Source organism: Enhydra lutris, unplaced genomic scaffold, assembly GCF_002288905.1.
Source record: "Enhydra lutris kenyoni isolate GAN:26980312 unplaced genomic scaffold, ASM228890v2 scaffoldscaffold8, whole genome shotgun sequence".
In the NCBI taxonomy this organism is placed as follows: domain Eukaryota; kingdom Metazoa; phylum Chordata; class Mammalia; order Carnivora; family Mustelidae; genus Enhydra; species Enhydra lutris.
The window spans coordinates 5,188,450-5,211,805 of record NW_019154092.1 but is presented as its reverse complement, the minus strand read 5'-3'; the positions used below and the strand labels follow the sequence as shown (position 1 = coordinate 5,211,805).

Genomic DNA, 23,356 nt, shown 5'->3' with positions numbered 1-23,356 from the left:
CCCCATCTTTCCCCCCCGTCGCGGGCCCTTTGCGCCCTGCGGACCGGCAGAGATCTGGACGGACCCATTAGGACCCCACGCCGAGCGCCTCGACGGACCCCGCCCCGCCCCGCCCCCGTCGCTAGGGGCTCTGGGGACTCCCATGCACCTGCGCTGCGCGGCGTTAGCGGTTTTGCCTGTGCCGGACCTTCGTTTCTGCCAGCGCCGAGCTCACCGGGTTCTCCCACATCTGTGCGACCATGTTCGTTCCCTGCGGGGAATCGGTCCCCGACCTCGCGGGCTACACCTTCCTAATGGTGAGTCCCCGCTTTCACGAGCACCGCGTGCCGGGCTTGCTGTGCTTCCTCTCGAGAGGTTTCTGAGGCGGCTCGCCACCGCGAGTCAAGGTGTTTCACCGGCCCTGGGACAGAGGACGATCCTTGCTTCTGTCTCAGGTTTTCAGCGTGCACGGAAGACAGGTGGTCGCTGGATACGGCGCTATCACCAGATGTTTCTGAGACTAGGGCTTGTAGTCTTCGTTGACTGTAAAACGTAATGTGTTTGGTAGTTTCAGGTAACGTGCATAGCTACGGGCCATTTCTTTTCATTATATCCTAGAAAATCTTTCTTCAGCTAGTAGCAGAGCCAGTCGTAAGCTTGTTAACACTTGGTCATTAACTAGGAAACTACAGGTAAGGAAATAAAAGTCATCTTCGTCAGCAGCTACCATAACAGTTTTACTGCTCCTAAAATTGCCCATATTCAGTCACTGTTTCAATAAAGATTGTGTAATGTAAAAATATTAAATAAGACTAGGTCCTTGTCCTCAGGAGGTGTGCAGTCTAGTTGGAAACACACGTAAACCAATAAGGGCAATACATGCTAGGATAGTACTTTGAAAAGGGTACAGAAGAACCCTAGGACTTATTGGGGGGGGGGACACAAGGACCTGTTAAAAGTTTTATTTGTGGGATCCGGGGGCGGGGCAAGAGGGGGAACCTCATAGACACAGAGAACAAATTGATGGTTGCCAGAGGTGGGTGAGGATGAGGGCTGCTTGAAATGAAATAAAGACAGGGAAAAGGTACAAATCCCCAGTTATAAATAAGTCTTGGGTATGTATTGTAGGGCGTGGTGTCTATAATAAACAATACTGTATTGTGTGTATTTGAACCTTGCTAAGAGAGTAGATCTTAAAAGTTCTCATTACAAGAAAAATTTGTAACTGGTTGATTAATGTTAAGTAAAACTATTGTGGTAATCTTTTCATAATAATACATGTATCAAATTTTGTTATATACCTAAGACTGATAAAAATGTTAATGTCAATCATATCTCGGTTTTTTTAAGTGATGGTAATCACTTTTGGGCAATTTTCACCTTAATGGTACATACAAGAAATATGAATGAATGTTAAAATTAGTGTATGATAATGTACTGAAGAGGGAAATTTTATGTAATTTCAAAGTATCTCCCTGAAAAATATTTATTTATCACAAAAGGGAAAGGTATCCTTGCAGGAGATGAAACATGTAAGTACCATATATTCCCATGTTTACTTTGGGGTAGAGACTTGACATCAGAATGAGGCAAAATTGAGTCCCTGATGTCAGGAAGTTATCTTAGGACAAGGAGAAGGGGGTGTGGGTGTGCTCTGAGAACTGGTACAACCTGGATGGGGTCTTAGGCTCGTTCTCTCAGGTAAGGATTTCAGGGTCTTGCTTGTTCATAGGTTGCAACCATATCAGTGGACCTTGAGTCCAGACTTCTGCAAGACTGCTAGTAAGATACCTGGCAAAAGAGAAAGATTCGTAGGGAAAGTAATGTTGAAAGGATTATTGGTGGTAACCTTGACAGCAGTAGAGCGGTGAAGGAAGGGAAGCCATATTGGAGTAGTTTGAATAAGTGGAAGAAGGGATGGAGACTTGTATATGTACGTATTTGTTGATCAATTCAGAAATAAAGTTCCTGGTTGCCTGGGTGTCTCAGTTGGTTAAGCAACTGCCTTCAGCTCAGGTTATGATCCCAGAGTCCTGGGATCGAGTCCCACATCGGGCTCACAGCTCCGCGGGGAGTCTGCTTCTCCCTCTGACCTTCTCCTCTCTCGTGCTCTCGCTCTCTCTTACTCTGTCTCTCTCAGATAAATAAATGAAATCTTAAAAAGAAAGAAAGTTCCTACTTATGTTTTAGTGGGCAGCTGAGGAATTTTGAGTTTGAAGAGACACCAAGAAGTGAGGTGGTAGCTAAGGGAATATGTGGGATCAAGGGAGGGTATTTTAGAAGGAAAGATTACAACATGTGTATATGCTGATGGGAAGAATCCGATAGTGAAGAAAATGTGGATGATGCAGGAGAGTGAGGGTCTAACTAAAGTAGCAAAATCCTTGAGAAGAGGAAAGGGGATTACAAGAGAAAACCAGGAGATTAATAATGAGAACAATGAGAAGTGGGAGTCCACCCTGAGGGACCCAGAAAAATAAGATGAAGGGGAAAAAAGCAATTGCTAGAAGAATGCAAAAGAAGAGCTACATTAAAGAGATACTTTGGAAATAGAATCAATGAAAATCAGATGAGTATTAGATGTGGTTGGTAAGAGAAAAGGAAGAAGTTTCTTGAGTTAGGTAATTAAATGAGTAATTGTTGCTCTTTTCAAAAATACAAAATGTGAGGACAAGTTTAGGCAGAAGTTTAGTTTTGTACATGTTGAATATGCATTGCCTATGAGATAACCATGTGGAGATACCCATTAGGATCTGAAGTTTGGATAAATATTCTGGGCTATCGATAGAGATTTGACAGTTGGACTCTTTGAAGTCATGAGGATAAATATGCATGTGTGTTTAATGTGAATAGAAGCTGACCCCAACCTTTAGGTACTAACAAAGCAGATGGAAAGATGACCCAAGAGGACTTTACATTTGCCTTCCCACTGCTTGAAGTGTTCTTTTCCCTGGTCTTTGTGTGGCTGTCTTCCTTACGTCTTTCAGGTCCATAATTAACTGGTCAGCTAAAGTAATTCTTTTCTTGATCACCCTATTTAAAATTGCAACCAACCACATACATACAGACACTCTCACTTACTTTTTCTCCATAGCAGTTACCACTGTATATAGACATACCTCAGAAATATCAGGGGTTTGGTTTCAAACCACAGCAGTACAGTGGAATACCGCAATAAAGCAAGTCTAATGAATTTTTTGGTTTCCCAGTACATGTGAAAATTATCTTTATACTGTAGTCTTAAGTTTGCAATAGCATTCTGTCTAAAAAGACAATGTGCATACCTTAATTTTAAGATACTTTATTGCTGGGGCACCTGGGTGGCTCAGTGGGTTAAGCCTCTGCCTTTGGCTCAGGTCATGATCTCAGGGTCCTGGGATCGAGCCCCGCATTGGGCTCTCTGCTCAGCGGGGAGCCTGCTTCCCTTTCTCTCTCTGCCTGCCTCTCTGCCTACTTGTGATCTCTGTCTGTCAAATAAATTAAAAAAAAAAAAAAAAAGATACTTTATTGCTACAGAATGCTGACCATTATCTGAGCTTTCAGTGAGTCACAGTCAATGATTGCAGATCAAATAATAACAAATATAATAGTGAAAAAGTTTGAAGTGTTGAGAGATTTACTAAAATGTAACACACAAAGTGAGCAAATGCTGTTGGGAAAATGGTGCTAATAGACTTCCTTGAACGAGGGGTGCCACAAACCTCCAATTTGTAAAAAACACATTATCTATGATGTTCAATAAAGTGAAGCCTGCCTCTGTTTCACTATTTTATTACATTAAACCACTCCGTCACTTGAATGGAAGCTCTACGAAGGCAGGAACTTTTGTCAGTTTGTCTTACTGCGTTCCTAGTGCCTAGAGCAATGATAGACATGTGGTAAGTGTTCCACAAATGTTAGATCAGTAGTCTCAAAAGTAGAGGAAGCCCCGCTGACACCTCAGTGGCAGCTAATGAGTCTCTACACAGCTACAACGTACCTGAGCATAACCATCCAAAGGCAGTCCTGTGATTAGTGTCTTCTGTCTAAACTTTTAAAAATGCTGGTAATTCGATGACTTAACGGACATTTTTGTGTTTTTATTATTTCAGCCAGCAGTGTCTGTTGGAAATGTTGGCCAGCTTGCAATGGATTTGATTATTTCTACACTAAATATGTGTAAGATCGGTTACTTCTATACCGATTGTCTTGTGCCGATGGTTGGAAACAATCCATATGCAACTGCAGAAGAAAATTCAACAGAACTCAGTATAAATGCTGAAAGTATGTAAGACTTAAGCCTGTTTTACTCTGTTCTAAGGGAGAGTGGTTTTAAATTAGAGATGGATTCTACAGATACTGTTTTATAGCAAACGTGTACTCAGTGCCAGCTTTGTGTAGGATTTATGACCTGGTCACATCCTCTTCTCTCACATCTGGTTCTTAGCCTTTTTGAAATAGCAACTCCTATGATGACCGTACGTCTTTAACTAGAATTTGAGGTTGTTGGGGTTTTTTTTTTTTTTTAGCATTTTTTTTCCTCCTTTTATCCTCAGTTTTAATTTCTGTCTTTCTGGCAAGTATAAGCAACACTAATACCAAGGAAAGGGGAAAAGAATTCCACCAGATTCAGTTTATATGTTTAACATGCATTACCTTACTTTAGCCTCGTAGTCATCCTTTCATATTTTTATAGAATCCATAATAATGTAATATCAATAAGGCTCAGAGAGATTGAGTTGCCTAATACTACTAGTAGGTGTAGGCTTTTCCTATGCCATAAATCATACAGTTCCTCATTGGACTATCAAGCTTGATTAATTGGAGAACACAGTTGACATTGCACTGACCACTGTAATGTGGTACTACTCTTAGCTAGGAGGGGAAAGCCATTCATCATGAAGCACAGGAGTATCCACTTGCTTTGACGGCAGGCTGCTCTGTTGGCTGCTCAGTTTTCTGTTTTTACAATTTTAAGGTGAAAGCTACAGGTGCTAGAGTAGTATGAAAGACCATTGATGAGCTAAAAGACAAATGAAGAACCTTCTTTTTTTTTTTGGTCCATCTTATTAATGGTGCCATTAGCTTGCAGTAAGGAAATAAACTTACAAAAAATAACCTTAAGGGGCACCTGGGTGGCTCAGTCAGTTAAGTGGCTGCCTTCAGCCCGGGTCATGATCTCAGGGTCCTGGAATTGAGTCCCATGTTGGGCTCCCTGCTCAGCAGGGAGCCTACTTCTCCCTCTGCCTGCTGCTCTCCCTGCTTGTGTCCTCTCTCTCTCTCTCACACAAATAAATAAATATTTTTAAAAAAGAAGTCCTTAATATTAAAATTCCTGCAGGAAAGTGGCTCTGTTAACACAAGACTGAATTTCAGTTACTGCCTTAAAGGATAAAGGAGTGTAAATGGTAGAACTAGAATTTATATACTTCCACTAATGATAACAACTGTCATTTTATTGAGTATTTCCTATGAGCTGAACACTGTGTGTTTAAATATATTAATTCATTTAATCCTCACAGCTACTCTTTGGGTAGTTTTATTGATGAGGAAACCATTGCACAGAGAAGTTAAGGTCACATGACTAATAATTGGTGTAACTGAGCTTCTAAGCAAGGCTCTGGCCCCCTTAAGCACCACACCACTCTGCTAATACACTTTCACTCTAGTAGAACACCCACTGGGTTTTCTCTGACATAAACTTGCAGCAAGTCAGTTGGGTAAAGTCCTTTAATCCACTTTATTGATTATTAAGATGAGGTATTTTAAAATAAATTATAAATATCATGACATTCTATTTTCAGGTATGCAGGTATGCGTCTTTTAAGAACATTTTCTTGTATAGCTAAAATGCCATCACTTTTAACAAAATTAGCAATTTCTTAGTGTCTTCATATACCCTGTCATATTCCCATTGTTCCAGTGTACCCCAAAATGTCCTTTTTTAAAAATATTTTATTTACTTATTTGACAGAGAGAGAGATCACAAGTAGGCAGAGAGGCAGGCAGGAAGCAGGCTCCCTGCTCAGCAGAGAGCCTGATGTGGGGCTCGATCCCAGGACCCTGAGATCATGACCTGAGCTGAAGGCAGAGGCTTTAACCCACTGATCCACCCAGGTGCCCCCCAAAAGGTCCTTTAAAGTTAGTTTGTCTAAGCAAAGACCCATAGTAGTCATCTGATTATTGTGCCTCTGAAATTTCTTTTACTCTAGAGCAGTCTCTTCTTTTCTTTTCCCCTTCTTCATGAAACTGACTTATTGAGGAAAAAACTGGACCCATTGTCTTATAGGACGTCTCACTTGCTACATTTGATTATTTGTCATTTGACTTGTCATTTGACTTGTACCTGCATATCTGTTCCTCTAGTCTCTGTATTTTCTGTAACAGTACTTAGGTCTAAAGGCTTCATTAGATAAAAGCTAAATATTTTGCACCAGAATACATGAAAGGTGATGTTGGTTTCATATTTTATCACTTCAGCAAAGTAATGGGAAGCAGGATCTTAAAAAAGATATGCATGATGCACTGATGGAGAACATGAGTGTTGCTATTATAGGAGGTGATGCATCTTAACATTTTGCCCATTCCCTACAGATACATCTCTTCCTACTAGGTCTGTTGAATTGCAGTGGATGTGTATGTCAGAGATAGATTACAGGCCTGAATGGCCCACATCTTAGTCCCTTTTCCCTAAGTTTATGCGCTTTTCCCTAGTTCCAAACTTTCTTGTCTTGCCTCCTTTGTCCTGAACATAACTGCGAGTCACTAGACTTGCTGATGCACCATAGCCCCTAGTCACACCATACAGGTCCAACAAGATACTCCCCAGAAGACCTATAACTGGAAGGACATGAACTACCAAAGGATTTGCAGAAGTCTGGGTTATTTACTGTAACTAAGAGCTTACTCTTCAGCACAGGGCCTAATCATGCCTCCAAGAGACTCCATATTTCGTCCTTGGTTCATCTCAGAGCTTCTTGTTCTTGGGCAGGGATATGTTAAACATCAGCAAAGTAGGCCCTTTCTAGAATGTGATGAAGGTTATGGATCCTTTTCCCAGAAGAAGAGCACACACATTGACTCACAGAAAATTTTACATTTATTTTGCATGTTCTCTTTCAGAAACTCCTAAAGAACACAAATATGCCTATTTCAGAGATTTTATCATATGGCTAACATTCTCCTGCATTTTATTCTTCTCTTAATCCCAGTGAGTTTTGCTGTTCTCTAACAGAAGAAGGGAGAATATCAGAAACTAAAAACATTCTTAAGAATTATTTTATTTGTCATAATGCCAGAAGTTTCCAGAGGAATACTTCTGTGGTTTTGCAGTCAGAGAAGAAGAATAATTTTTGATATTTTCTTACAGTTATCTTGTCAGGCACGCCTGTGTGGCTCAGTCCATTAAACGTCCGACTCTTGATTTCAGCTCAGATCATGATCTCAGGGTTGTGAGATCAAGCCCCACACTGGGTTCTGTACTGGACATGGAGCTTGCTCAAGATTTGTTCTCTCTCTTTGGCCCCAACCTCTAAAAAAATAAAAGTAAAATACATAAGCCATTAACTCGACAGAAATGAATCTGTTCTGTAGAATAAAGGTCACAGATGCATTTTAAGGTACTATTAAAATGTTTTATTTTAACTGAATGATATAGTTCATATGTTTTATATTTAATTATTGAAAATGTTAGGTATAAAAGTTCTTACAATTCAATTTTAGTTTTTATGTTAGTAATTTTATTTGAATGACTCCATCATTTTAAGTATCTTATTTCATTTTTTTGTCTTTGTAGTATATGCATTGCCTTCGAAGAAGCTGGTGGCTCTTCAGTTAAGATCCATTTTTATTAAGGTTAGTATATTTGTTGTTTTAAGGTGATCAAAGTAAATATGAGAAAATACTAAATATTATTGAGAATGAAAATTCAAAACTTAGTTCAGCTCTTTTTACTGTATGTACAATTAAGAAAAGTGTGGTTCTATAGAGAATCTTACAAAATTTCAGAGGTGTTACCATTGTTTTATGATTATATTGAAAGGACTTGGGACATATAGGGTAGGTCTTAGGTATTCTCTTCAGGTAGCATTGGTGAAAACATTTAAGCATAGGAATATTTTCAGTTTACTCCATTTGTGTTGCATTTCAACCAGTGGCCTATACATTTAAATTATGTATGTGTCAGAATAAATTCTGAATCTTCTTTCTTCTTCCACTGCTACCACTATTGTTCAAACCACTGCCTTCTCCCACACTCCTGATTTTGTTCTTGTCTACCCATTCCCACAAATACCTAATATTCTATTTGTAAATAGCACCACCAATGATCCTTTAACCTAAATCAAACACATCACTTCTCTCTTCAAACCCTCTGGTGGCTTCCTGTTTGACTCCCAGTGAACTCACAGCCCTTACCTTGGCTTATCCTGGTTCTACCTCTGTCCTGGTGCGGTACCCACTAGCCACATGTAGCTATTTAAATTTTGATTCATAAGCTAAAAGTAAATAAAATTAAAAATTAGTTTCTCCTTTACATTAGTCACATTTGAAGTTTCCATAGTAACATGTGGCAAGCAGCTGCCATAAAGAGCTCTTCTGTTATTACAGAGCGTTCTCCTGGACAGCTGCTCAGCCTGGTCTAACTTAGAGCTCATTCCCTCTTTCACTCACCCTGCTTCAGCCATACTAGCCTCTCTGTTGTTCAGACAGATTAAGCTCACTCCTGTCCCAGAGTCTTTACATTGTTTTCCCTGCCTGGAATACTTTTCCCCTAGATACCTAAATGGCTCACTTCCTTCAGTCCTTGCTTAAATGTTACCTCATCAGAAATGCCTTCCCTGACCACCCTTTCTGTTGTCTTATCCTGGGGTGGTTTTCTTCACAGCTCCTCACTACTTGGCATATCATATATTTATCACTTACAACTAGTATAAAGTGAGTTTTCTGAGAGAAGTGACAATGTGTCATTCACTCTTATATCCCCACCTTCTAGAATAGTGCCTAGCATGTAGAGAAGCACTTGGTCAATATTGGTTAAGTGGATTAAATACCATCTTTTGGGAGGTCAGAAATATGTCAGCATTCCATAGGCTCTCCCGCATGCCCCATCCATTTAAATGGAATATTTTGGTATGTACTTTATGTCTAGCTTCCTTTACTCAACATTCTATTCGTGAGGTCTATCCATGTTTTTCCAAGGAGAGGTAGTTCATTCTCATTTCTGTGGGATTCTGTTGTATAAATAAACCATGATTTATCCATTGTACTATTAATGGAACATTAGATTTTTTCCAGTTGAGATGACTGTGAATAATGCTATGATTATTTTAATATTTACATTAGAATCACTCTTTACTTTTTTTAGTTAATAACATACTCAAAATTTTGCAGTGAGAGTTGGTATTATTTCTACATTATGCCTTGTGTGTGGCTTTTTCTGTTCTCAATACTTGGGTAAGTTCAAGAATTAAGATGGGGAAAAAAAGGAATTAGGATAGACAAACAATTAAGATAGACAAAAATTTCTAAGTGAAATTTTTGGTAGGTGGAAATAGTGATTTCAAAATACCAAATATTTATTGAACATGGATTTTTTTGCACCAATATGGCTATAAGTAATATATATACATACACATATGAACATAAATATATACATATATAAATATACATGTATATATATGCATGTGTGTATATATATATACATACATATATATGCCATACACACACACACACACACACACACACATACACACGATGAAGGTAGGTACTAACATCCTCATTTTACGAAGGAGGAAAACTGAAACATGGGAAGTTTAAGCATTTTCCCTGAGACACATGGTCTGTGTAGGAGGTAAAGCCAGTATTCTAGACCAGGCAGCTCAACTCCAGAGCCTGCTTCTCTTAATCATACTGTACCACCTTCCTATTTTAAAAGCTAGCTATTTCTTATCTGCATTTTAAATTCTGTTGATATTTTATTAACAGTCTCTGAAGAGTTTCCATAAAGTGAGTTTTTCTCCCTAAAATTTCATAACCCACTTTCCAGATTAACCAGCTGTTAACATCTTGCCACACCTGCTTTTTCTACTCTCTTTCCATGTGCATGCACACAATTTCCTTCTGCCAAAGGATCCAAAAGTAGGCTACTGATGTCATCGTATTTTACCCAAAAATACTTCAGCATGCATCTTTCAAGAATAAGGACATTCTCGAGTGCCTGGTTGTCTCATTGTGTTAAGCCTCTGCCTTTAGCTCAGGTCGTGGTCTCAGGGTCCTGGGATTGAGCCCCACATTGGGCTCTCTGCTCAGCAGGGAGCCTGCTTCCCTCCTCTCTCTGCCTGCCTCTTTGCTTACTTGAGATCTCTCTCTGTCAAATAAATAAAATCTTAAAAAAAAAAAAAAAGAATAAAGACATTCTCTTTCACAATCACAGCAGCATTCTCTAAGAAAATCAGCATTTAATGAATTATTCAGTAGTATCATAAGACATAGTCAAATTTCCCAAGTTGTCCCTAAAATATTCTTCAATTCTGGATCCAGTCAAGTTTCACATGTTACATTCGGCTGTAATATCTTTTTAGTTGGTAGCCGTTGATGTAGAAGTGGCCTCCTTTTCCTGTTCTTCATAATATTGACTCCTTTGAGGATCAGTGCCAGATATTCGGCATCCTAGGTTCACCTGATTATTTTCTAGTTATGTTCTGTTAAGAAATTTCTAGCAAGAACATCTCATAGATGTCTGTGTGATAGTTTTTAAGTAATTATTACTCAAGTAGAGAACTGAGAAATTTTCCTTTACAGTCAGAATAGGATTTTTTTGAAATCTAGATTCCTCACAATTTATTTAATTGTAAAGATACAATAAAAAATTCATTGCTGTGCATCCCTCATCTTTACTTTAAAGACAGTAAGTGAATCTAAAAATAATTACAATTTTATATATATGAATTATTTATCATCACATAAGGTTGATAAAATATTTTAAAGGATACTCTTATTATATGCTAAGATCTAACTTTTAGACTTTCTTTTTATTCTTTCAATGGTATATGAAGTATAAATCAAAACCATTCTGTGAAAAACTGCTTTCCTGGGTGAAAAGTAGTAACTGTGCCAAAGTCATTGTTCTTTCAAGCAGTCATTCATATCACCGGAATGATCTACAGCTTCGCAGGTATGTTTTTGCCTTTGAAAAATTTTGTTATGTTTTACACTGTATTATTATGGTGTCTCTATTGAAAAGCTAAAATAAGTTTTAAAAGCCATGTATATCTTTACCTCCCCTCTCTGGAATTTAGATAGAAGAAAGTCAAGAGACAGGAGAGAGTATGGTTAGGTAGTCCTATGGTTGGGACCCAAGGAAGGCTTTGGTGTAAAGATAGAGATGTTTCTGGAACTGTGCTTCGATTGTTTGGTATTGTGTGTGGCAACATCACAGAGCTCAGCTGATGAAGAAAAAAAGAGAAAGGGTACCTAAGATTTACTGGATGATAATTTTTTGGAAGACTGGATTCACATTTCTATTTATTTCGCCATCACAGAAATCCAGTTGCCTTTAACTTCCAGGCACGTCAGACTGAACTCCTAAATAGAAGGCAAAACATCCAAGAAATAGATTTATTTCATTTTCACTTATGCACCAAAAAATCTTGATGAAGGAAACACTAGCCAAGACTAACCTTTCAAAATTGGAGCTAATTTTTAGTAATCTCATGATAGATATAACACGTCTAGGAATCTCACAAAAAGCTTCATGGCCAGAAGGGAGCAGAGCTGTGGGAAATAGGTTATCTTCATGATCTCCTTGCGTTAGTTAAAATTGGCCTGTGTCTTTATACTCTCTCCTAAGTATGTAAATAGCAAGCCAGAGCAGTATTTTTACATGTTATTCTTCTGTAGACTGCTGAAACTTGTGCTTTGCTTTAGCAACAGACTAGAGAGAGAACAAACATTTGCTTAAAAAACTTGCCTTAATGTTCATATTTTTTTGTGGGTTTTTAGAAAGTTAATTATATGATTGCTTCTAGTACTCCCTTCAGGTACCTACTCACACCTTGTGTGCAAAAAAGTATTCAAACTAAAATAATGAGCCTTAACTGGGAAGAAATGGAAAAAAGCCCATGCATTCCTGAAATAGATGATTCTGAGTTTTGTATTCGTATTCCTGGAGGAGGTATCACAAAAACACTCTATGATGAAGGGTGAGTTTGTTTGTTTGTTCATTTGTTCCCCACCTTATCTAAAAAATAAAAGTAAGAGGAGTACCTGGCTGGCTCAGTCAGAAGGGCTTGTGACTCTTGATCTCAGGGTAGTGAGTTTATTAAATACCCACATTGGCATGGAGCCTACTTTAAAAAAAAAAAAAAAAAAAATGAAAGTATGATAAGTGGGAGAGTGTGTTGGATTCTATTGGAACTTTGGAAAATGTCTTTATAAAATAGGTACTCTTACATTCAGGGGAAAGATTGAAATTTCGTCTTAGGAAAATTGGTTCCTAAAATACCAAATTTAATGTTTTATAATGTGCAGCATGTTAAGGATCCTGAAACTTACTCTCTGCAACCTCTACAATCAAATATTTTTTTAAATTATGGTAAAATATATGAAACATTAAAACATTAATGTAACTGTTTTTAAGTGTACAGCTAGTTGCCATTAATGAATTCACAGTGTTGTATACCAATTACAACTATCTGCTTTCAGATCTTTGTCATTGCACTAAACAGAGCATCTACATTTATCTAATAACAACTCCTCTTTCGTTCAAAATCCATACTAAGGTCCTCACCTTCATTTCTGATTTTAGTAATTTGAGTCTTTTTTTCTTCTCAATTTTCTTGATCTTTTCAAATAACCAACTTTCGGTTTTATTGATTTTTCTCTTATTTTTCTGTTCTCTATTTATCTCCACTCTAATCTTCATTATTTCCTTCCTTCTGCTAACTCCAGATTTAGTTTGCTTTTATTTTTGTAGATCCTAAGTGTAAACTTAGGTTATTAATCTGTGAAATTTCTTCTTTTTTAAAATGTGCATTTGCAGCTCTTACTTTCCCTCTTAAACTGCTTTAGCTGCATCTCCTAAGTTCAGCATGTTGTTTTCATTTTCATTCACCCCTAAATTTTCTAATTTACCTTGTGATTTCTTCTTTGACCAGTTAGTTGTTTGAAATTGTGTTGTTTAATTTCCACATATTTGTGAATTTTCCAGTTTTTCTTCTGTTATTGATTCTAGGATCATCCTGTTGTGATCAAAAAAGACATTTTGTGTGATTTTAATCTTTTTCATTTATCAGGTGTTCTTTTGTGCCCTACCCAAAGGTCTGTCCTGAAGAACTTTTGCACTTGAGAAAAATGTGTATTCTGCTTTTGTTGAGTAGCGTATTCTGTATGTATCTGTTAGGTTTTACACAGTGTTGTGTACGTCTTCTCTTTCCTTCTCAGTCTGCATGTAGGCTGTTGAAGTCTCCAGTCATTACTGTAGCACTGTATGTGGTTCTCCCTTCAGTTCTCTCAGTGTTTGCTTCATAATTTGGGGGCTCCTATTTTGTGAATATGTCTTTATATCTGTTATGTCTTCTTGATGAATTGGCTCTTTTATCAATATATAATGGCCTTCTTGGTCTTTCATAACCGTTCTTGACTTGAAGTCTATTTTTTCTAATATTTGTATAGCCATGCTGCTCTCTTGGTTACTATTTATATGGAATATCTTTTTCCATCTCTTCACTTTCAAACTGTGTGTGTCCTTATATTCAGAGTAAATCTCTTGTAGACAGTACATAGTTGGATCATGTTTTTTAATCCATTCTGCCAATCTGTCTTTTGATTAGAGAATTTAATCCCATTTGCATTAAAGGTAATTAGTGATGAAAGACTTGTCATTTTGCTGTTTGTTTTCTATGTATCTTATAGCTTTTTTTGTTCTTCATTTGCTGCTTTACAGCCTTCTTTTGTGCTTAGTTGATTTTTTATAGTGACCTCTTTTGAGTCTCTTCACATTTTCTTTTGTGTATATTCTATAGATACTTGCTTTGTGGTTTCCATGGTGATTGCATATAACATTCTAAAGTTGTAACAGTCTAATTTGAGTTGATACCAATTTAACTTCAACTGCACACAAAAACTACTCCCATACACACTGCCTCCCCCAACCCATTGTGATACTGTTGTCACAAATCACATCTTTATATATTATGTGCCTAATAACAGATTTATGGTTATTTTTGTGCATTATTCTTTTAAATACTCTGCAGTCACTCTTGATTAGTCTTTGGGAATCATGAACTTCTAGAAGGCAAGTGAAAGTAAAGGTGGAAATTAGAAAGAGATCTTTTTTTTCTTTTAGCCCCTTTCCATAAATTGATTTATATGACTTACATGATGGCCCAGCCGGCCATCAGATTTGTAGACACTTACACTGTCCCCATTTTTGCCTGCCCTTAGCTTTCTGTCTCATACAACCTGAGGCTAAGTTTGGGGCTAACCAGAAGGCCATGCTGTATGCTTCAACTTCCTTTGACTCTTCCTTGCCGGGAGTTGATGTGCCTGGTGGGTTTGTGGATGACAGAGCCAACGGTTATGAAGAGGGGGAGGACAGCATTTAGTGGTCTCTGCTGCTTCTCAAGCTCATATAGTCTACTCCCTGCTGTCCTCATGGGCATCTTTTTGTGCTGTCAGTGGTGGCTTTAGAGAAGCTTTAGAGGTGGCTTTAGAGAGCTAACCTAGAAGAAATGTAAATATATCTGTGCCATCATTGCTCAAAGTAAACCAATAAATCTGCCTCCTTACTTAACATAATACATATCAGGAGTGTAAGCCTAGCCTTGCCAAATAGAACGACTGATTTGCTTGCCCTAAAATCTACATCGTAAAAGTCATGATAGTAACACAAGTAGTAGTCATGGTAATAACTAATTAAGGGCCTGGCACTGTTCTGTGCACTTTATGTGTATTAATTATTTAATTCTCCTAATAAGCTTATAGGTATGTATTGCTGTTAACCACATGTTATGAATAAGAAAACTAAAGAGCAACAAGATGAAATAAGTGCTAAAAGCCATAAGGGTAATCTGTGGCAGAGCCAGGATTCAAACGTAGACATCTGGCCTCAGATCCTGCACTTCTAACCACTTCATTCTAGAGCTAGCATTCATGGTTCACGATCACATGAGCTTTATTCTTTGTCTAAAAGGTGAACTTGTTCCTTGTTACTTGTAATTACTTTTGCCACTGCTCCTTTCCAAAATATTCAAGACTTCTCAGAAAGGATACAGGCATTTCAGCTTGTTTTCCTGGTACAGCTTGTTTTGTCTGTCTCTGGCCATACTTGTGTACCATTTCAGCTTTCTCTTTTTCCCTGAAAACCTACTCTATTCCTATTAAAACCATCATTCCTTCCCATTTTTTCTTTTTTTTTTCCCTAGTCTGTCATTTCTGTTTTTACTTCTTTTCCTATCTAGCAGATTCCGTGTAATATAAAATATCACTTCAAGTATTCTTTTGGTGGAAGCCCTGGCTACCTAGCCATCCTCTGCACCTGCCCTGCAGACCACCAGCTAGCTTTCAGTCCTTCTCTTGCTTCATTCAGGCCACATCACATAGTAGCCTAGACTGCTGTTAGTCTGATTGGACTGCCATAACAAAATACCGTCAGTGGGGTTGGTTAAACAACAGAAGTTTATTTGCTCACAGTTCTGGAGGCTAGGAGCCCGAGTCCAGGGAGCCAGCATGGTTGGATTCTGGTGAGGGCCCTCTTCATGGCTTGCAGAGGGCTACCTTCTGGCCATATCGTCACATGGCAGAGAGAGACCTCTCATTTCTTCCCTCCTTATGAGGCCACAGTACTGTCAGATTAGGGCCTTCACCTTATGACTTGTTTAATCCTAATTACCTGCACAGATCTTTTCTCCAGATATAGTCGCATTGGGGGTTAGGGCTTCAGTTTTGGAGGGACATGGGTTTGGTCTGTAGCAGCTGCTATCAAGATCTTTTGAGCAATTCCCCCTGCTTCCTCCTCGCTCACTCTGTTCCATCTCGAGTGTTGTTAAAATTAAAATTCAAGACTGATCACAACATCCCCTGAGTAAAGCACATCAGCAGCTTTACTTGCTGTGTGCAGAATCCCGTTCATACTCCCCATACAAGGCCCTGCAGGACTTCCTTGCCTGGCTCATTCCTTGGTGCCCTGGACTTCAGCTAAATGACTAGCAGCCAGTTTCCTAAAAGCTGTCTCGTTCTTCCTTCCCTTGTCTGGTGTACTTTTCTCTCTTATCTACCTTGCAAAAACTAACCCCATTTCCAAGAGTCACCTCACGAGCACTCCTTGTGCCCTCCCTTGCTTCTCCCTTCTGCACAAGGAATTTACTACTCTCTTTGTATTCCCACAGCTCTCTGCTCCTTCACACTGACTTGTTAGTTCTTTACAAATCAGTCTACTTTTGCTTTGCAAAAGTAATGATATCAGATTTGCCATCTTGCCATCAACAACTAGAAATTGGACAAAATTAATGAAACAACTTTTTCAGACATTGGATAGCAAACAGCACACAGTTGTGATCCCTGAGAGAAGGCAAATAAGTCCTACAGTCGCCCCTGCTTTCTCCTTGCAGATACTTTGTGGACTACAACACAAAGAAGGGGAGGGAACCTGAGCAGAGTGGTCTTGCTGAGTTGAGAAGGCAGATATCATGATTGAGGAATGCTGGGACACCTATAATGAAAGAGGCAGAGAACCAGAGAAGGGCTATTCAAGAAGAGCCTTAGGGGTCTCCCTGAGTCTTTGTCAGAATTCTGAGCCACGTGTGTAGGGTAAAACTCCATGAGACCAAAGAATAACTTCTGGGTAGGTGTAAACTTGCTCACAAAGTTAGTGATGATAGCAAAATATTATAAAAGTTAGACGTACTCATTATAGAACATTTGGAAAATGTAGAGTAGTCCAAAGAAATAATATTTATAATACACAGCTCTATCACCCAGAAGTAACTACCACTACTAATTTTTCACTTGTTCTCTTCCCAACTCCTTTAAAATATACTTGAATTGAATGTGTGTACCTGCAAGATAAGTCTGACTTAAACTTCAGAGTTCATCCTATTTAAAAATGTTTCTCACAAAATCAGTTTTAATTTTCTAATGCAAATCTTTCATTTATAATCAAACCCATGTTTAATGTTCAGTGCAATTATACATTCACTGCAATAAAGAATTTTTGAAATTGAGAAAACTATTTTTGCTAAATTATTTGTAACATCTATATTTGCCTTCCCATTATGAGAACAAATATATATTCTGATCTCTGGAAAAGATAATATTAGTTACCCTAATGATAGGTGGTAGCAGTGGTGTGGCTGACCTGAAATCTCTCATATTTAATTGGAATCAAAGTACATTTATAATTTAATAATGGATGTATTTCATGTGCTAGGTTTTAATGTCACAGAGAGTAATAAAATTAGCCACTCTCCACTTTCCATTTTTACAGAGAGCACCAGAGGATGTTATTAAAACTATCATGCTGCTCTTCATGTTACAAACTAGTAGTGGAAGCATTGTAAATTCAAGACATACCCCTGCATTTTTTAACCTAGAGGCTTGAAAATGAAGGCACAGCCAGGGAAGCTAGCCTCTCTCTAAGCAGGAGCCATTTTTAAGGCTACCAGAGCATGAATGTTTAGGAACTAGAATCTTCTGAGTCATCATGGCTCACAGTGCTACCATACAAAGCTCGAGAGCCCCAAAGATATTTGAGGATTACAAAGTGAGATGATGTAACTAGTGCTAACAACTTCCGATTTCCTATATTTATTTATTTTAGGGAGGGAGGGAGCATGCAAGCGGGGGAGAGGGGCAGAGGAAAGGGGAGAGAGAGAATCCCAAGCAGACTCCACCCTCAGTGTGGAGTCCAATGTGAAGCGTAATCTCACGACCCTGAGATCCTGACCTGGACTGAAATCAAGAGTTGGACACTTAACCGAGTGAGCCACCAAAGCACCCTGGCCAATTTCTGATATTTAGAGATTGAGATGCTGTACATCTCCTGGTACATCTGAGACTTCTGAACCTACCTCTCAGAGTCTTCTCCACATCTGAAATCCCTTGCTTAGAAACCCAACTCACCTTTATTTCTGTAGCTGTCTGTCAGTGAGAGCGCATTTTCCTCATACTCCTTGGTTTTAAAGTATTAGAAATAATTTTTGCTTTTGTTGGCAAACAGGAAGCTTTTTGCATTTATTTATCCCCATCTCATCACTAGCTTAAGGCATTTATAGCTACAGTTAAGAGACCAAAAGACCTTCCGAAAGACCTGGGTTCAAGTCCCACCTCTGCCACTGCATAGATACAAACTTTGAGTATGTTAACTACATTTCAAACCCTTTAAACTTCAGTTACTTCATTATAATAGCTAGCACATACATGATACTGACTATGTATTGGGCATTGTTTTAACCACTTTGCCTCTACTGCCTCCTTTATACCTCACAACAACCTGTGAGGGAAGTTCTGTTGTGTTCCCTCTTTTACAAATGATACACACTGAAGCTCTGATTAAGTAACTTATCCAACATGTCTGGTAAGTGACAGAGCTAGAATTTGAATCCAGGCATTCTGTCCATGTTCTCATTATCCCAAACTGATTCAGTTATAAAATGGAGATAATTATAACTGCCTCAAGAATTGTTGTAGGGATAGAACTATAAAATATGCAGATAGTGCTTAGCACATAATAATCACTCAGTAGGTGGAATCTGTAAGAAGTAATGGTAAAGGGGCACCTGGGTGGCTCTGTTGGTTAAGTGTCTGCCTTCAGCTCAGGTCTTGATCCTGGGGTCCTTAGGCTCCCTGATCAGTGGGGGGCCTCCTCCCTCTCCCTGCACCGCCCCTCATATTCCCTCTTGCTATCTCTTTCTCTCTCTCAAATAAATAAGTATCCTTTAAAAAAAAAAAAAAAGTAATAGTAAATTTTTTCCCTTTATTCAGTTCCACAGTTTTCTCTCACTGCTTTAAGTTATTAGTAACAAGGGTGTTATTTTCTTTCAATCTCCCTGCAGTGGTGCTTCTGAAAATCACTCTCTTCTACAGCAGATTTAGGAAGTAGAACATATTTCGGTGGGGATGATTTTTCATGCAGCCTTATATGAGACACAAGATGCCCAATGTGGGCATTAAATGGCTTCTAGTCCTGTCCCACAAATAGCATATATCTGGAGCAAAGGGGAATAAATAAGTGATCTTATTAGAAGTCTCCCAGAAATCTTCTCCTTGCCTAAAACCTGGCAGATTGTCTTAGCTATAAAAATAGACGCAGATAGAATCAGCATCTTGTATCCATAGAAGAATACTTAATTATCCTCTGTATTTGTTGCAGCTGTTCTAAAGAAATTGCAGTGGTCGTTCTGCTGAAATTTGTTTCAGAAGGAGACAATATCCCAGATGCATTAGGTCTTGTTGAGTATCTTAACGAATGGCTTCAGATACTCAAACCATGTGTAAGTTTTACTACACCTTAAGCCTCTGATTTCTCTATATATTTATAAGCATTTTTATTCTATATAAGTAGACCAAATAATTGAGAATTTGTTAAGTATAGATACATCTTTATATAAAATTTAGTTTAGTTGAACTTTTGAAAAGAGAAGAGCACATTTAACCAACCAGTTGTCTACAGTTGTTTCATTAACACTGATTTTCCAGAAAGGAAAACCTTAAGTACTTTATTGTATTAATTGTTCATGTTGCATTAATTATACTAGGCACATTCTTAGAAGAATAAACAAATGTCTTTAGAATTCAGGACTTTTTTTTTTTTTTAAGGAAAGTGAAACCTATTTATGTGAGCAATACTATAACTATTGAATATTCATATAATTAAAATACTGTTCTATATTACAACGTAAAAGCATTACACCCAGGGAAATCAGTTAGCTCTTAGGCATAATTGAAGTACCATAATGATATGATAGATACTTTTTTATTCGTGGTTTTGCTAGGAACAAATTGATATAAATCACAGAGCACTGATTTTTATTATTATTATTATTATTATTATTATTCAACCCCTATTCCTTTCAAATATGATTTTACTTGATGGACTCCATAGCCTTTCTGGCATATCTTTATGATTTGGAACTTAAAGAAATTTATCTTCAGTTAACATAAAAAAAAAACCCAGAAATGTATTGCTTTGTTTTTCCTTACAGTAAAACTCAGCTAAAAATGCCAGAACCAAAAAGAACAAAAACTAAAAAAAATTCGAGAAAGGAGAGTTTTATGCTACTTAACTGCTAAAAGGGAATTTGGTGGTAAAATTGAAGGATTAAAGTATTTTGTTCTTCATTTACAGTGTGATGACCCCACAGCATCTGCCTTGCGGTGGAAAATGCCAAGTTCGTGGAGATTACTCTTTGGCAGTGGTCTTCCCCCTGCACTTTTTTGACCTTTTTTTTCAGTTTTATACCTCATGTCCCAAGATACTTATTACCAACACAACTATTAACTATATAGAAAGTTACATTATGTAAGAATGTATTAGAAAATAAATCTTTACTTTTCACAAAAAAATCTCAAAGAAAATGGATTAACAAAAAGTTGTTTTGCCATGCTTTTCTCTATATACAACAAATGTAAATTTTGTACAATAAAATATTTCCTAAGTAATTTGTCTGAAATACATTTTTTTCTTAAACGCAGACTTTTATATTAGTTTCTTGTTTCTGCTCTAATAAATTACCACAAACTTAGTGATTTAGAACAACACAGTTTATTATCCTGCAGTTCTGGAAGTCAGAAGTCCAAAAATAGAAGAATACTTAATAATTCTCTGTATCTGTTGTAGCTGTTCTAAAGAAATCCCAGTGGTGGTTCTACTGAAATTTGTTTCAGATGAGACAATATCCCAAATGCATTAGGTCTTGTTGAGGACTTTTTTTTTTTTTTAAAGATTTACTTTTTTAAAATTTTTAGAGAGAGAGAGAGTGCGAGTGAGGGGAGGGACAGAGGGTGAGGGAAAGAGAGAATCCCCAAGCAGACTGCCTTCTCAGTGTGGAGCCTGATGCAGGGCTTAATCCCAGTATCATGAGATCGTGACCTGAGCCAAAATCAAGAGCTGGCAGTTTAACCAACTGAGCCACCCAAGTGCCCCTGGTCTTGAGTATCTTGATGAATGGCTTCACATAATCCACTGGGCTAAAATAAAATCTCTAGAAACCAATACCAAGGAAATGGAGATCTATTGATTATATGACAATTGAAAATTTCTTAAAGAAGCACAATGATCAAGACAAAAGTGAATGAACAAAATGAGAGAATATCAATGAAGAGACACTAAAAACAGAACCATATAGAATTCTGAGAATTTTACTAGAGGGGTTCAACAGCAGATTTGATTGAGCAGAAGAAAGAATCAGCGATTCTGATCATTGAAATTGTCAAAGGAATTAAAAAAAATAATGAAGGAACATGGAGCAAGCCTAAGGGACCTATAAAATAGCACAAAGTGGACCAATATATGCATTATGAGAGTCCCAGAAAGAGAAAAGAGTGAGAATGAGACAAAACATATTTGAAGAAGGGCTGAGAATTTCCCTAATCTGAGGAAGGAAATGGACATCCAAATTTTGAGAAGCTCAAAGGATTCCAAATAGAATGAACCCAAACAGCCCCATACCCAAGACTATAGTAAACAAACAAAACAAAAAAAAACCCTCAAAAATAGAGGACAGAGAATCTTGAAAAGCAACCGGAAAAATGACTCATCATATTCAAGTGAGCCCCCACAAGATAATGAGTGGATATCTCAGAAAGCTTAGAGCCCAGAAGGGAGTAGAAAATTATATTCAAAATGCTGAAACAAGAAACTGGCCAATCAAGAATACTATCCAGCAAAAATATTCTTCACAAATGAAGAGAGACATTTCCAGATTAACAAATCTGAAGGAGTTCATTGTCACTGGATGTGCCTTATAAGAAATGCTAGAGGGAGTCCTACCCATTGAAAAAAGACATTAGCAATATGAAAGCACACAAAAGTCTAAAACTGTGGTAAAAGTAAATAGGCAAATGCAAGGTCCTTTATCAGTGTAATGGTGGTATGTTAAGTACTTTTAGTTCTGCTACAGACATTAGAAGACAAGCATTAAAAATTACTATAAAACTATATTAATAGATAATATATAAAGGCATAACTTGTGAATCAAAAAGTGGTAGTGGGTGGGGAGATTGTAAAAGAATAAGGTTTTTGTGGGGTACCTGGGTTGCTTGTTTAAGTACCTGACCCCTGGTTTTTACTCCGGTCAGGATGTCATGGTCATGACATTGACCCTATGTCCGGCTCCATGCTTAGCAGTCTGCTTGATTCTTTCCCCCTTCCTTCTCCTTCCCCCTCTATCCCTCCCCTCATTCGTGCTCTCTCTCAAATAAATAAAATCTTCCCCCAAAAAAGGAATAGAATTTTTGTATATGACTGAGATTAGGTTGTAATCAGCATTAAAATAAGTTTTTCTATCGATAAGATGTCTTATGTAACTCCTGCAGTAACAGCAAAGAAAATGTTACTAAACCCAATTTCAGCTGCCCGTTGCCTGAAAGATCATTACTCATGAGACAAGTTTTGATAGGAAAGGAATTTGAGCTTTATTCAGGAGGCCAGCAACCTGGGAAGATGGCAGACTCTTATCCAAAAGCCAAGCCAGGTTTCTGCCTGGCATGGGAGTTTTAAATGGGTTTAGGGTAGTTAATCAGTAAAGAGAATGCAGCAGCCTGCAACATTTCTTGATTATGTGTAAACCTGATGTTTCCACCTATAAACATCTCAATGCTCTGGAGTTGTGCGAGGGGGTTGTCGTTCTTTGTTTTGTGTTGTGTAGGAATGTTCTTCCTAAAAAGGAGGGCAAGGTCAGTAAAAAAGGAGGTCAGTAAAATCATCTGTGTAACCTAAAAGAAAAAAAACATTTTGCTAAAAAAAAAAAAATTGCTGGGCTAATCAGAAAGCTGAGGTGGCTTCAAACAGACTTACTGGCCTCTGTGGCCTGGGAAAGTTCTGGTTCTTCACTCCTCAAGGCCAATGGTCTGCAAATCTCAAAGTAAATTAGTTCTGTTACAGAACAAGGGTATTGTGTCAGCAAGTAAGGAGTGTGTTAACTTGAAGCAAGTTAACCCTTAAGACTAACTGGAATGCTGTTACAAAAACACCCATAGAAGATACACAAAAGAAAATTGGGGAGGGGGGACGGGTGGGAATCAAAGCATGTCAACACAAAAACATCAATGGAACACAAAGTCAACAAAAGGAAAAGGGGCAAGAAAAGAAAAAACAAAATGGCAATAGTAAGTGCTACGGATGTTCTGAATGTTTATGTACCCCAAAATTTGTATGTTGAAATTCTAACCCCCAAAACCCTTA

General features: G+C 37.9%; 1 protein-coding gene across 1 annotated transcript; it reads left to right on the top strand.

Moving 5' to 3' along the window:
• The first annotated feature begins 130 nt into the window (after nt 1–130).
• Nucleotides 131–20,624, top strand: LOC111142512 (proteasome assembly chaperone 2). The gene is made up of 7 exons (XM_022495746.1): nt 131–296; nt 4,071–4,242; nt 7,754–7,812; nt 11,013–11,131; nt 11,985–12,158; nt 19,325–19,445; nt 20,300–20,624. The coding sequence occupies exons 1-7, from the start codon at nt 240–242 to the stop codon at nt 20,390–20,392; spliced, it is 795 nt and encodes a 264-aa protein (XP_022351454.1). The 5' UTR covers nt 131–239; the 3' UTR covers nt 20,393–20,624.
• The last annotated feature ends 2,732 nt before the right edge of the window (nt 20,625–23,356 follow it).

Excerpts from the sequence above, each read along its gene's own strand:
- LOC111142512 (XM_022495746.1), top strand. The coding sequence starts at position 240 with ATGTTCGTTCCCTGCGGGGAATCGGTCCCCGACCTCGCGGGCTACACC. Across the intron at positions 11,132-11,984 it reads AATGATCTACAGCTTCGCAG|TACTCCCTTCAGGTACCTAC; the intron begins GTATGTTTTTGC and ends GATTGCTTCTAG. Across the intron at positions 12,159-19,324 it reads AAAACACTCTATGATGAAGG|CTGTTCTAAAGAAATTGCAG; the intron begins GTGAGTTTGTTT and ends TATTTGTTGCAG.